Source organism: Dermacentor andersoni, chromosome 10 (genome assembly GCF_023375885.2).
Source record: "Dermacentor andersoni chromosome 10, qqDerAnde1_hic_scaffold, whole genome shotgun sequence".
NCBI classification, from domain to species: Eukaryota; Metazoa; Arthropoda; class Arachnida; order Ixodida; family Ixodidae; genus Dermacentor; species Dermacentor andersoni.
This window is the reverse complement of record NC_092823.1, coordinates 97,995,226-98,010,921: the sequence shown is the minus strand read 5'-3', so window position 1 is coordinate 98,010,921 and position 15,696 is coordinate 97,995,226. Positions and strand designations below refer to the sequence as shown.

The window sequence follows — 15,696 nt, the reverse complement described above, 5'->3', positions numbered from 1 at the left end:
ACAAATGGTGAACATATTGAAACTTTTCAAGGAGCAAGGAATGGAGTTGAAGTTCACGTGTAAAATGGCAAGAGAATCTAGCATCCAGTTCTTGGACCTACAATTGTACTTCGAGCCTGACCATGTTTGCTGGGAGTACCAGCCCATAACGAAAAAGCCAATTCTGGACTTTCGTTCCAGCCACTTTGATCAAGAATGGTATAGCTCTGTCTAGCCCAAGGAACACTTTGCTGAAGTCGTCCCTCCACAAAGTACGTGACAGTGTGTCAGGACAAGTAGCCTGACTCCAGATGGCGGGGTTCCTACAGGCCGTCATATCTGCGTCGGGGAAAAACTTGCTCGAAGGATCAAATAAGCAGGGAGTGAAAAAAGGTACACACAACGCTTGCGGGACTAAGAAGAAAAAGCTGGCCGTCATCCTCTATGTCCACTGTCTGCCGAATAGGTTGAAAGACTTAGTGTCTCACTATGGCGCGAATGTTGTTTTTCTCTGCGAAGAATAAGCTCGCCACCATTTGTTCAGCGTTGCTCAGGCGTAGTGAAATGTCGAGCAGCCGCACTACAGATGTAAAGAATAGGTCTGGTTGCAGTGTTAATCATTTGTAAATAATTTCTTTGATGCTCAACTTCAGTGGTGTACTCTGTGCTTCTCTCGTGTGGAAAAGCACATGTGCGCCAAACTGGCCGTTGTCTTAACGCTACGCTCAAAGGGCATTACGATTCCATAAAAGGGATTGCGCACATACAGCTTGCAATGCACGTAAAAGAGAAATGCATACCCAAGTTTGATAATACTCCAGTTATCTATAAGCACAAAGATGGAACAACAAGAGAAGCTGTAGAGGCCTACGAGATAAGGTAAAAGGAGGCATGGTGTGTCAGTCATTCTTATATAGCGCTTCATGACGCTAAAGTATCCTTTCTAGATGCGACCTAACATGTGGAAATTTTTTGCCGAAGCTAACATCAATAAATAGTAATATTTTGTTGTTTAGTTTTCGTTTATTTTTGCTTTTACGCCGTTGGATGACGCTTGATGACGTAGGACATGTCGGGTTTGTATAATCTCTAACCTTCAGAATAAGCTTTTGACTGCAAGTAGCGCCGTGTCTTGCCTTTTTTGTGCCTTAGCTTGTGTTCCAGTAGTTTGCGCTCTGAATTTAGTAATAATGTGCTGGCTCGTTTCTCTCAAAGACCAAATGGTTGGAATCACTTTGCTGGAGACATTTCAACCATCGCAGATCACCAACTTTTTTATCGTTAGCTAACATTGTCAACTAAAAAGGAAAAACCTTATCTTTAAGTAACCCTGCTGTCTTACTTTAGCGAGAACTGTACAACCTTTTGTTTTTGTTTCGATTCATGATCATGTCTATGTATATGTAGCCATCGCATTCATTTTATTACTCAACCATCCAGCTCTCATCGCATGCAGCTCTGAGAGTACAATGCCCTAACGCGCCCTTAGGGTACTAAGATAAATAAATAAATAAATAAATAAATAAATAAATAAATAATACGAGACACTTTTGCTCTAATGGCGAAATGACCACCACATTTAGCGGGAAGATCAGTGTGTTGCACTCTACGAATTCTGCTAACACTTGTTCTAATTATTGTATAGGAAAATTATGAACTAATAATTTACTAGCAGAGCTACTGCTAATGAGCATTTCGCTTCTGTTTATGAAATAGCGACATATCTTTGAGAGCGGAATATTCGGAATTATTATGGCGAATTATTAATTGCGCACGAAAGAAGCCTATATATTTTTACCATGAGCTTAATTTTCTTTCCATCATGAGCGCACCATTTCTGTAGAAAAATTATTGTAAATACCAAAAGCAGTCCGATATAATACGTGGTTGAAAGGGTCAGTGTTGTATTGAAGTTTCGTGTCCGCGATGAAGTCACTCCACCTTCATGATATGCGAATCTGTAGAGGCTCCCATGATATATATATATATATATATATATAGTCAAGGTGCTCATTGATAGGGTACGCAAGAAGGGTGACGTCGAACTCGGTGCGGAGGTTTTACCCTTCGAGTAGCCAGCACCAACTCCGTACGTGAGCGCCGTGTATGTGTGTATATATATATATATATATATATATATATATATATATATATATATATATATATATATCAGATATGCCTTCCTCTTCTGTCCCCGAATGATTATCCCTATTGCTGGATAGGAACTATAAGTCCAGCAAAGAGCGTAGTGTACAACTTATTCTTGTATCTTTAACAATTTCGTTTAGGTTAAAGCAAGACATTAAATCCAACAATATATCAGCGCAGCACCTTTCAGTGCCGCCTTGAGCCAGTTTCTTCCAATTTATGTGCGGTAAATTTGAGCCTCCGGTCGTTATTAGTCGTGTGTTTCTATTTACATGCGTACACATATACGCGCTCAGTTGGTCTGCTAACTCTCGGGAAGTCGAAGTTCGCCAACAGACCGCACCCAAAAAAATGGACGTCTTGAAATGTCTTCTTGCACCAAGCTATTTAGGTGACGTCGCAAATGAACCAAAATCGTAATAACGCAACATTTAAGCATGATGCACACTTCTCCGCCTCGTGAATCCCAATCTCCTCTCAACGTTAAATCACCGGGATTAATTACTAAGTATGTATGTATACCACAGTGGAGCCATGTTTCCGTGATGACGATCGTGTTAGGGCTTTGTGTAAGAAGCAAGAATTCCAGATCCGTAGTCTTGTTAACGGCACTGCGGGAGCTGAAGACACAAAGAAACGATGAGACGCGTGTTTTATTTATTGTCACTGTACTTTAAGCATCACGAGCTCACTTTACACGAGGGCTACCCTAATCAGCAGACGGCAACCGCTAATTCTTACGACGTCGAGTCGCACGAATAACATAGAATGTCATATCAGCTTTGCTCATTGTTCTCATTGTGCTCAGTGTGCTCATTTCTCTCTCGACGTCCTCTTGAAGAAGTACCTTCTCCTCTTCGGTGAGCTTGTCGTGGACAGGGCTGATGGACACCGCGTACTCTGCGGGAACGCAAGAAAGCAAAATAAACAGTCGCTCTCTACAGATTTCTTGAAGTGGGAGAGAGTTAACATTGCAAATATTATTATTGAATTTTAGTGCACATATATTATTCAGAAAATAAATTTATGCAGTATACGCCATTCGTTGAAGACTGGCTTCGTGTATTTGTGTCTGTGCATTTATTTTACGCGACCTGACATAATGTGCTTTCCTGTGATCTTACTTGGTGTGCTTTTTGTCGCCTCACTTAACGTGCGCCTCTCTGGCACCTCTTAAAGTGCAATTATGTGACCTTTGTGCGTATCGTTGTCTCCTTTTTCCGATTCAACGCCCCTTCGGTTGTGCATTGTCGCGCGCCTCAATTTTTATTTTTATTTGGCTTATCGGTTCATTTATTCATATTGCCTGAAAGGCCCCTGAGAATCGGAACTTTGCATGACGGATGGGCAAGCAGAATGGCGGGTCAGGTTAGGTGGCGTCATTTGAATGACGGTGTTCTTCAACGGCAGTTTCGAAACGAGAAATGTCGGTCATAAGAGTAATACCAGGAGGAATGTTATTTCATCCTCCGAGTATGCATACAAAAAAAAAAAAGGAACGTTGATATTAAGTGGAGTGGGCACGTGGTGGACGCCTCGCATTAAGGTGCGATAAGCGGAAGCGACGATTCGCTGTAATGAAGATTTAGTTACCTGGGGGCTGCGAATAAACGAGCCTGAAGAAACAAAAACAAAAGGCGAGCAGTTCTGCAGCGGGAGGCTGAGCCAGAGAAGACAAAACTTAAGATTTTTGGGGGGACTGCGAAACCTGTGTTACAGGAGCAGTCGGAAGGAATGAACCTGGTAGCTCAATTTCGGACCGATTCAAGGGCAATGTCTGTGGCGGCTGCCGTAACCTTGCACAGGCAAATGGTGCGACCCTGAACTCCGTGAAATGAGGCACTTCTCTTTCCGATGACTGCGTCAGTTTGCGTTCGACGGTCCCGACCGAGCACCAATTGCCGAAGGGATGCACCCCGTTAGCGTCATCCGACTGCGGCTAAAAAAATTACTGCAATGCCGCCCAAAGCGCCGATAGGCGTCCTTGTGGCAAATCCTACCGTATAAAAAAGAAGGGAAATAAGGCGACACCATCCTCTCGTTCGCGATGCCACTCCACGTATCGAAGATCGCCAATGCGACGTAGAAACAAGACGAGAACGGGACCGTGGCATCCTAGTCGTGGCTTTAAATGTGCTGCAAAAGCACATACCAACTCAATCAATCAGGTAGGCATGTCTACACGTGCGGGACACATAAATGGCAGCGACGTACCATTTATATTACCACATGCGTTGTGTTCAAGAATACATCGCATTAACATAATTTCGCGAACTCCGTGGGATCCGCATAATTGTGTTTTTTTTTCTATTCGACGGAAGGTCCAACTTACGGGCTAGTTGATTCAGTGGGGCGGTGTCGAGCCAGTCGAATCGGAGGAGCTCACACGTGCTTGCATAAAGGCCCGCTTCTTCAAGCAGGTCCCGCACGTACGCCATCAGAGACTCGTCATCCGTCAACTGGAAGCTCCTCGTTGTGAACGACGCGAACACCTGGCGTTCAGGAAGGTGACTTTTTTTTTCATCGTTTACCTCATTAGGCAAGTGATTATGCGAGCAAACTTTTATACTAGCGGATTCACGCAACGATACGTCGCAAGATTTGTGAAGGACGTTGTGATGTCCGGGTTGGACGCTACACTCTAAAGCAACGCGACTTTTAGAAAGGTAATTATTCTTACATTTTTCATAGGTAACAGTCACTGACTGGCCAAAGAAATGTCTCAAAGGTACTGTTACAAATATTGGCAAGGACTCTGTATTAACAGAAAAGAACCCTGGTAATTGTAACGTGGTCTAAATGCTGGTAATTTGTCCTAAATGATGCAAATGTAAGGCCTATAGCAATTTAGGGTCTAAAGTTCACAAATCCGTTTAAAATTTACTCGAGCCAGAAATACATCACTGCGCTCATAGGTATAACACAAAGCTTGTGCAAATTTTAATAACGTCAACGACGACTGCAGGCCTAACAAAATATAACCAAGACATTCAAGCTTGCTCAGCTCTTGATGGCATACCAGCGGCAGCTCGGCGTGTATAACGGTAGGGACTGTCGCATACCTGCAAAAAACGACAAGTTTGCTCTTTCCTAAAGATATTGCGTCCTTAGCGTGTACCGCAGGCAGGTCACCTTAGTACCAAATGAGAGCGCAACTGTGCGGAGGACACTCCTTCACGTCAAAAAAACGATGAAATGAACGCCACACTAAGCGGACATGTCGGCTGGGAGGAACGCCGACTATCGACTTGTCTCGGAGTAAGACGCATCCGTTTGTCCGTCCTTTCTCCCCGAAAATTGATTACGCACGCACACACATACACACACACACCCACACACAAGTGCGCACGCACCCACACGCTGTCAAGCGTTGTTTAAACAGCGGGTATGCTTGCGTATGAAGGTTCTCGAGTCCTGCTGCGCAGAAGAAACATCGCCCTGGCAGCTACCTGGCGTCTCACGATGCAGGCATCATAACGCACATGGCAGAGTTCAGATGGCGGAGTCAATTATGACGGTGTTGTACGCTACGGCCTCAGCAAGGTAACCTTCTTAAAGGGCCTTTTTCTACAGGTCAATAGCTAGCCGGAACTATTCGCCCTCACTAATAGCTGTGTGTCCAAAAATAACAGTACTTTGCTTGAAATAATGCAAATTTAAGCCGTTAAAGTAATATAATCCCTCAAGTTCACGTCATCTCCGTCACATCACACTTCAGCGATCGTATTTCACTAAACAAAGTGTAAAGAAACGCCAAAACGAAACAAGCCACGGGAGACACACAGCGCCTGTTTTTCCACCGTGCCTTATTGTGTCTATGGCAAAGAAGTCCGACACGGCTTTGGACGACACGAAGGACGCGGACAAGAAGACGCAACAGCGTAGGCTTAGCCAGTCAAAAACCAGGAACAGCTTGTGTTTGCTGGCGCTTAACTCCCTTTAGCCCAGATGTACCAACCAGCCTACATCACTACGCTTGTCAGCGATCGCACGACCGCCTTCTCATGCTGCACAAGAATGCACGAGGGTTCACACCTGCCTTACGGCGTCCATCTCGCTCATTCATTGCGACGCATTCAAGACATTCAACACTGACTCACAAACATTTCCCCGTTTAAAGCAGAATTGGCACTGCTTCAAGGTTTAGTTGTTGCTACAAACAGGAGCAAGAGAATCACCTAGACAGCCCACAAACCTAAATGCCAAGTAAATGCCAATTTGTTAATAGATTGCCTAATTACCTTGTATGGTTATACTTGACATTGTTTCCTTCTGATATTTGTCAGACTTTCTGTCAGTCTGCATTCTGCGGTGGTAATTATGCATTTCTTTTACCCACTCGGTTATTCATCCTGCTCTCGATTATCGATGTAGCGGCATACGTAAGCAAACAAATAAACTAATTTAAAGCTTCAGGAGCCATCAGATTGTAAGTGCGGCACCATGCATCATGTTTGTTCCTATGTGAATGGCAAGCGGTGCTTATCGCAATACACGTGGTTCAGTAGAACTCTCGAGGTGCCTTTTGTGCGGCTACCTTTCACTAGACGATCCCAGTTTTGTCGTTTGCAGCATTTGGGGCTTATTATCTGAAAGACATTTGACGGAGAAAACGATTTTGCGATCGTGGCCCTCGCACACCTGCGCTGCTACAAAAGCGATGCTCCGTTTCTTTAAATCCGCCAGCCTTTGAGATTGGTTATGAATGTTCTACGATCAATTGAGCATATGTTTTCGTGTGTTTGTCTTGTCTCCTCTCCTTTTCTTTGTTTTTGTCCCATTTTTTTTCTTTTAGACCAGTGCAGCGTAACCAGACAGGCATCACCCTGGTTTAACTCTTCTCCATTCTCTCATCACGTTTCCCTCTCTCACTCTCCCTAACTCACCGTGCGAAAATATCACACTCACGTCGGTAAAGCGACTCCATCGATGAGTCGCTGCCAACCTTTGCCAAATTCTCCGGACAATGCCGACGGCTGGGTATAGCAGCACGCAGTCGCCATCATTGGTCATAAGTGAGGCTATGTTGCCGAACGCTGATGTCTGATCTGGCACCCAATTCAAGCAGCAGACAGAGTAGACTCGTTCAAACCGACCGTACGTGTCTATAAAACGTTTTACGTCACCAGAATCGCTGACGTCGAGGAGGTCGTAGGAAATCTTGGGGTGCGGAAAGTTGGCCCTCGCAAAGCCGACCATATCCGAAGACACGTCCGTAGCCACCAGTCTCCGGGACGGGAGGCTCCGCGGCAGGAGGACCTCTCTTGTCACATGACCATCTCCGCAGCCGATGTCGAGCATTTGCCGGCCTTCGCTTATCCTGGCCGGGACCGTCATTTTGAAGAAGTCGAACACCGTCTCGTAGAAACCATTCAAAATAGGAAGTTTAGAGTACGAAGACACGTCGAGTGCGGGAACGTTCTGCTTCTTCGATGTCCCGTCCATGGTAGGCAATGAACCCTGTTTGCAGAGGCAGAAACTTATGGGATCAACACACCTTTTTCTTCTTTAGCACGCTCACCATTGTTTACTCGTTAAAAACATGTCTTTACTGGGCTTCATTTCATTGCCCTGTGATAAGCCACATCCTTTAATTGAAGTTCTTTTTTCCCAGCCTACACTGTGTATTCAAACGTTCTCTACTGCGTTCAACTTTGCCTTGTTTCAGTGCTCGGCAGCTGTCGTTTCCAATCACTAGGGCCTTATTATACTCAGTTGTCTCCTGTTACCAGATCACCCTTTTGAAAGCGACACTGACGAGTCGTGCACGTTATTTTAGCCTTGTGCCGTTATTGAGGGCATAGGGCTGGCAGATGCGGTTCTGCATACCGAAAGTGAAGAACAGTTTGGACGAGACATTAACCTTCCTGAACACAGCTAAGTTAAACTGGCGTCTAGTGTGATTGCAGCGAGATAAAAATGCGCGTTGGAAGCAGAGACATGATCGAAAAAAAAAATTCGCGAAGAATTAGAAAAAACGAAGGGTGAACGGAGAGAGTGCTGCGTTTTCAGCTGAAGTTCTGTTAGAAAAGCTCATATATAAACGTAAATGCAAGCACACTATAACATGTAGGAACACAGGAAGTGAGTTTATCAACCGCATAATGACTTCAGACATTGAAATGCAGTTTTATGTGAGGATATCGGCGGAGTACTGACGCACTCACTGCCGTGTTCACTGATAAGAAAACGCCTCAGATAATTCACATCGCTGATCGCGTCAGTACTCCGTGGATATCCTTATCACAAAGTGAATTTCAATTTCTCGAGTAATTCTGATGTTGAATAATTCGCTCTCTGCGTTCCTAAATACCATGGTGCGCTTGTATATACGTATACATGTATGTAGCAACTTTTCTAATAAAGCTTCAGTTTAGAGTATAGCGCTGTCTCCTTTCGCACTTCTTTTATTTCCTAATTTCTTACGTTACTTTTCATCGTATCTACACACCAACAATCACAGCAAAGCATCTCGATTCGAACCAGAGCCCAACGTAAAAAATCACAGAACTAACTGAACAAAGGAGGAGGATAGGACTTGAGCAGCAGTTCAAGGGTTGCTCTGTGTTCTTTTCTTCCGAGTATCCGGCTTTTTAAGTCGTAATATTATTTTTAATAAATTTTTGCTGTTGTCGTTTCCATAGGTGCCAGGGATCGACTGACCAGCGACTTACATCTGCGCCATGTCGCAGTGTTATACATGTTAAATTAGCGAGCGTTAGCACGTTATACGTTGCCATGCGGGAACGCGAGCCCTATGCTTGCTAATGTCTTCTCGTGGTTGCGTGCCATTCCAATTAGGCAACCATAGCAGGAAGAACTACGGCAGCAGCACAAAACATTGCGCCGTATTACTAAATAGTTGAAACAACTGGCTTGACGTATTGTTGTGACGCTTTGGAATGTAGATTACATAATTGTACAACGCATGTGGCTACCTGCGCACCACTCAATGGCTTGCCCCTTCAGCATTTCAAGGATCTAAGCTGTCCATTGTCTTGAATAATGAATTGTATGGTCAGTTAACAGTCCATGAGTACAAAACGATGAACGCCTTATTAAGAAACTCCTAATTAATACTGCCCCTACAGTGTTATTTAACATAAAAATTGACAGTCACCTTTAGCATACGCCAAAAAAGGGTAAGGGCGAGAGCCTCCGCGTTCGAGAAACATTCATTAAATTACTTGATATTCTCATTCTAATGCCTTGCAACATATTACGTGTTTTCCCTCACCAAAGGTCGTGGGTTTGAGTGCCTCAATTGACGCTAACTTAATTAACTGCGTCATAATTAACTTCGTCCTAATTAACACCAAAGGTCGCGAGTTCGACTCCAACCAAAGGTCAATTGAGGGTTCGAGTTCCTTAATAAACTAAAAAAAAATGTGCCTTAATTAACTTGGCCTTGACACCACAGGCGGTGGGTTCGACTCCCGCGTAAGGTCGTGGGTTCGAATGGCTTAATCAACTCTACCTTGACTAACTGTGCTCTTTTTTGCATGACGAGCGGCACAGAGCAAGCTGTGGAATTCGACGACGACGAACGCGCGACCATTGGCACGAGTGTGTCTGTGCGCGAGGCGAGCTCATATGACTGTCTGTACCGCACGCCGCGTTTTAAAGGCCACCGTCTGAGGAGGCGTTTAAGGCTTTCGCCTTGAAAACAATAGTTTATGAGCTGACAGTTCAGTCACATATTACAAAAAAGCAGGTGCTCTCCGATGATAAATGTTCGTACTTGAACTTCAGAATTCTAAAATGTATCTCGATTGTAATAATATAATCACAGCCTCGCAGTGCATATTGTTCTGATCTTTTCCTGCGCAATTTTTTGTCTTTATTACCTCAACAATGTACAGCTGCGTTATTGGCCCTCGGTTGTAAAATGTTACGGGATCGCCGCACACTGTTCATCAGATTTCATATGAGGACGCACTAATGGTACTTCATAAGCATGACGACTTTATGCATGCAATTACAATACGCTGTTACCACATTATTAATACGCTTCCTACATGTGTAGGAGACAACCTTCTACAGTTTTTCGTGAAATGTAGCATATATCTCGAACCATAATGTAGCGTGAATCTCGAATGTCGCGAGGCGTCTGCGATGACTATTTAGCATACGTAAATACAATTTCAGTGAATACGCGGTCTCTTACCGACAGATGAATCCCAAGCGATACGAAGGACGCAGATGATGTGTAACGCTGCGAAGAACAACTTTGTGCAGGAATGGGCTTGCTCTTATTTGCGGCCAGCTATTGAGCGCACCTTCCCTCGAGGCGCCATGTCTCCAAAAAGCGTGGCTTATCTCGTCTACAGATATGAATAGCGAGCATAGTGATATCGTGAGCCACGCCGGACAGGCGCTTATGATAAAGAGAAGGTTAATGACTCCATCTCCCCCTCTCCTTTCGCCCAAGAGAGTAGTAATCTCAGTACTTTTTGCGAGGCTTCTGATAGTACTGATCATGCATTTTGTGTTTAGCATTTTGCCTTTTGCCTCCAGCCGCCAAACAGTGTTGAGAGCACAGCTCGTTGAGTGGTTGACGAGACGATATAACGCGTCGCGACAGAAAACACGACAGTCACGATTCGCATTATTTGTGAGAACATTGCTTTTTGATTTGAAAGTGTCAAATGGCCCATTGAGCCTGAAAGCCGGCATCTGCAAGCTGTAGTAGCGAAACGGCCCCTAAAGTCACATTGGCTGCGACGCCACGTGACGAGCGCGACTCGAAGGAGTGGAGCGAGGGAAAGGGGACACCTGCTGCTCGATCCTACTAGCAAGACGCATGGGCAAGTCTAAGTCCATCCTTATAACCTTTGCCCAGGGACCCATCCCCCGTAGAATTATTCACTGTGGGGGAGTGCACCTGTGCACGCCATATAGGGCGCGACCAGAGGCCTGCACGAACTGTCGCGCCCCAGGACACAGACATGATGTATGCCCACAAGAGGAAATACCGAGGTGTCCAAGATGCGGCGAAGATAACGGCGAAGACAGAAGACGTCAGTGCGTGCCCCGATGCATCCTGTGCGGCAGCGAGCACCTTACAAAAATAGGATGGTGGAAAGCAGCACAGCGACAAGAAACGACGAAGCCTTCAGTTAACAAGAGCACAACCGGAAGACGGCAGCTACATTCCGAAGATTTCCCAAAGTGGAATCCATTAGCCCCCACGAAGGCCCCCGAGGAGCTCACATGGGCAGAACGAATCGCCACCACATCAGACCCCGGGACGAGGAGTTGGCCCGTCTTCGAGAAGAGGTAAAAGGCTTACGACAGGCCATCACCCCAATCCAACACCTCACCCATTACCCAAACCATCACCCAGCAATCGCACCCTTCGTGGTCACCCTTTATCCCTAGACACTCAGAGTTCATGTCCCGCAGAAACCTGAACCTCCACCTCCACACCGCCTACAAAAAAGAAAAGAAAATAAGTTCTTCCGTCGTCAGACGAAACAGCTGAGATGGAGGCTCAGTTTGAAGCCAAACTTGAGGCAAAATTAACAGCGAAACTAGCAGACTTTCAGCAGCAGATGCGCGATCAATGTCAGCAATTCCTAGAAAATCACCTACAAACACTCCAGGCTCGATTTCCAACATTCGAAACTCGCATGGACTGCCTCATTGACGAAGGATTCAAAATTTTAGAGAACAAACTAGATACCTTCTGTACCCAGCTCAGCATACAAATGAGCCTAATGGTGGCGGAGGCAACCAATCAAATGCAGGCGGCGCCCCTACCCCAAATCACCCCCCCCTTCCACTTCCAAAGCTTCGGGCCAGCAAAATGGCAGGTCATTCACCTAAATCGAAGACTACTCCTCCTCTTTTAAAACTCTGGCATTGGAACTGTCGCAGCATATGTCGTAAACGAGAAGTAATTCAACTCATGCTAAATGATGGACACCCACCAGACTTAATTCTGCTACAGGACCCTAAAATTAGGGTTTCGCTCCCGGGAGATACTGCTTATCAGGCACCAAATGATAGTGATCCAGTTGTGTCCACCTTTATCAAGTGATTCATAAGGCACACACAACTTACATTCACACAAGTCCACCAAAACGTAGTCCTTGAAGTAATCCCAGTCGAGATTCAACAGGATTCCTTGCTCATCGCCAATAGCTATAATCCACCGAGTATGCCAGCAACGCGCTGTGCTAACCTAATAGCGCAAATAACCATAGCGGCAAATAAAACACCAATCACAGCGGCCGGAGACATTAACTGCGTACACATCGACTGGGGATACTAGAAAACTTCTGGCAGAGGGGAGGTTCTTACGACACAAACTCAACAGACTCAGCTCACGGTGTACAATAATTTCGATTCCCTCAACAGGCAAGGTACAACAGGAATGATGGACACAAGTCCGGACCTCACGATGGGTGGACGCATTAACAATTTGGAACGGAATAGAACAACACATACTTTAGGCAGTGACCACCATATTATTGAAGTTCAAGTCTCAGGTCCCCAAGCGTGTCGTACGAGAATAAAACATAAGCTAATCAACTGGTATAAATTTAGAAAACGACGGGAAGCAAACCAAGAGACTGGGGCGGTGGATGCGCGAACCTGGAAAGCACAGGTCCTCGAGGACCGCTTGCCAAGCGGGGTGTACCAAGGAATATAACCCAGAACAACAAGTCCCAGTTATGGACTCAAAATTGGCCCATATCATAGGAGCACATGAAAGTCTCATGAAACGATACGTTCAGCAAAAATGCAGTAAGAAGCTCCACAACAAGATACCTGAGCTTGCAAAGGGAATTCAGGATTATAGCCAACAACTTTGTAGGCAGAATTGGCAGCAGATATGCGAAGGTCTCAGAGGCAATCTCAGTACCGCTCGAGCATGGCGCCTTTTAAAACATCTAATTGATTCCATGAAAAGTCAACAACATACTAGAAATATCGTCGCTCAGCTAACACACAACCATAAACACGACACGCAGGCGCTACTAGAGACACCCAGGAGCTTACACACCTCGCCGGGCCCTTCGAATCACTTACCGGAGTTCCGCGGGCCACCAGATACCGAACTGGACAGGGACATAACTACGCAAAAATTTGAGCAGCACTTCTTAGACTCCGCAACACCACGCGAGGCGAAGATCGCATAACAAACGCCGCTCTTAGGAACCTCGATGACAACTCCCTGCGAGAACTTACCAGTATCTTCCACAAGCATTGGCAGAGTGGCCCACTGCCAGAGGAGTGGACGCATGGAAGGGTTATTCTAATACCCAAACCTCAGAAACCAGTTACACCAGAAAATAAGCGCCCCATCTCCCTTAACTCTAGCTTAGGCATACTCTTTGAGCAAGTCATTCTAGCTAGACTGGACGGCCAACATGGATGACACCGGTCAATACCCACACTCAATGATTGGATTCTGATCTGGCCTATCCGCACAAGATGCCATGCTTCAACTCACGGCAGCTATACTGGACCCCCTCAAACCTACGCACACCAAAGCGGTACTGGCATTGACCTCAAGAATGCCTTCGACAACGTCACCGACGAGGCCATCCTAAAAGCTGTGTTATACCTAGGCGTTGGCCAACGAGCATACAACTACATAAGGGCTTTCCTACAGATCCGAACGGCTCGCATGTGCGTAGACAACCTTCGTACACGCCGCTACATTCTAGCGAATGTGGGCACACCACAAGGCTCCATGCTGTCCCCTTTCCTTTTCAATTCAGTACTTATTCTACTCACACAGAAGCTGCAGCAACTTCACCACCTTGATCATACTCTGTACGAGGATGATATCACCCTGTGGACTACATATAGATCAGACGCCTAAATCTAAGAAACATTGCAAACAGCCGCAATGGTAATACAGGATGAAGTCACCAAGCTAGGCCTCACCCGCTCAATGGAAAAATCGTAACGTTTCTTGATCCCGCCAAAAGGTAAAACGTATAATAGTCCTATCGGAATCTACGTGCAGAATAGAGAGGTCCCACAGTTCCACACCATTCGAATCCTGGACCTCTACCTGCAACAATGTGGCAGAAATACTGCAACAATCAAAGGTTTAAAGAGCACACCAGCAGCCACCACGCAGCTAATACGCAGAGTCACAAATAAAGCTCACGGCCTGCGTGAATCAGATACTCTGCAAGCGGTACAAGCTTTTACCATGAGTAGAGTATTGTATTCTGCCCCCTATCTCAACCTCAATGCAACCGGAACCCAAACAATAAATTATATAATCAAGCAAGCTGCCAAGGCAGCGCTCCGTCTGCCTAAAACACCAGTAAGGAACGCCTGGCGGAGTTAGGTGTGCATAACACCATACAAGAACTAACCGAAGCACACCTACAGGCACAATATCTTCGATTAGCCAGCAGCCCTACCGGAACACATGCTTTCTAAACTGCAAATTAACATTCCTGCTAATCATATTTCCCTAAAAGAATTCGTCAAACGCTAGGCATTCGACCGCTTCCCCGTAACATGCACCCTGACCAAAACCACGAGTGACGACAAGCCAGAGCAGCAGCCATTCATAAACGGTACGGCGATGAACAGAATGCAATATGGGTAGATGCTCCATGTGATCAGCACGGAGCCACAGCGGTTGTTTGCACACCGAACAACCCTCCCTTAATACAAGAAGTACCCCCGGGAACTGACCCAGAGGAACGGAAGAGATCGCTATAGCGCTAGCGCTCGGCAGCTCCAGTGCTACCTACCTCCTGAGTGATTCTAAAACTGCACTGCTAAATTATGCTAGGGTCAGAGTTCACTCTGCCTCCTTCCACATACTGACCCAGAACCATCCCTTCTCTTGCAGCGCTGAGCTCTTCTGGGTGCCCGGGCACTCGGGAAATGCCGGAAATGAGGCCGCCGATTCTTTAGCCCGAGGGTCGAGAAACCGGGCACAGGCGGACCTCATGACCTCATGGGGGTTTCTCGAGGGAGCGTGCGTGTACCTTCGCTGACCTCATGGCGAATGCTCGTGCCGAGAGGCAAATATACCCACCCCCACTCTTCCCTCACTAATACGGAGCAACGCTTATGGCGCCACCTGCAAACGCGCACGCTACCTACTCCATCCCTCCTATCCAACTACCGACCCATCTCACCTTCTTGCCCTCTGAGCAATGCGCCGAAAGCAAACCTCACTCCTATACTCCTGGCCTGCCCGGCTTCTCCTCTCACCGGCGGGCCGGTACGACTCCAAACCTGGGAGGACCGGGACATCTCACTATGCTCGACGGACCCGGCAACGCAGAAGATCGCCACCATCCGGGCTGCCAGCGTCATGGACATGTTAAACATGATCGTTTGAGTCCAGTGGGGTCGTACGGGGACCAAGGGGGACTGGGAGGTCCCAAATTCCTTATCAAAATAAAGTTTTTTCCTCCTCGTCCTCCTCTCTTTTCAGCGCTGTGGCAATAATAACTCAACAACAGGTCAACAGAACTACCACGTCATTTCAATGCTGCATCAATGGTAACTCAAGAACAATTCAACAAAACGAACATGAAGTGTATTAGCACAATGGACTTTCTATGGTAGCTCAACAAT

The 15,696-nt window shown here is 46.1% G+C and overlaps 1 protein-coding gene across 1 annotated transcript; it reads right to left on the bottom strand.

Moving 5' to 3' along the window:
- Positions 1 to 2,762: 2,762 nt before the first annotated feature.
- On the bottom strand, positions 2,763 to 10,407 carry LOC126543570 (juvenile hormone acid O-methyltransferase-like). The gene is made up of 4 exons (XM_050190681.3): positions 10,295 to 10,407; positions 7,036 to 7,587; positions 4,460 to 4,619; positions 2,763 to 3,027 (listed from the first exon to the last, which is right to left on the bottom strand). Exons 2-4 carry the CDS (start codon positions 7,570 to 7,572, stop codon positions 2,858 to 2,860), a joined length of 867 nt encoding a protein of 288 aa, XP_050046638.1. The 5' UTR covers positions 7,573 to 7,587; positions 10,295 to 10,407; the 3' UTR covers positions 2,763 to 2,857.
- Positions 10,408 to 15,696: the final 5,289 nt, after the last annotated feature.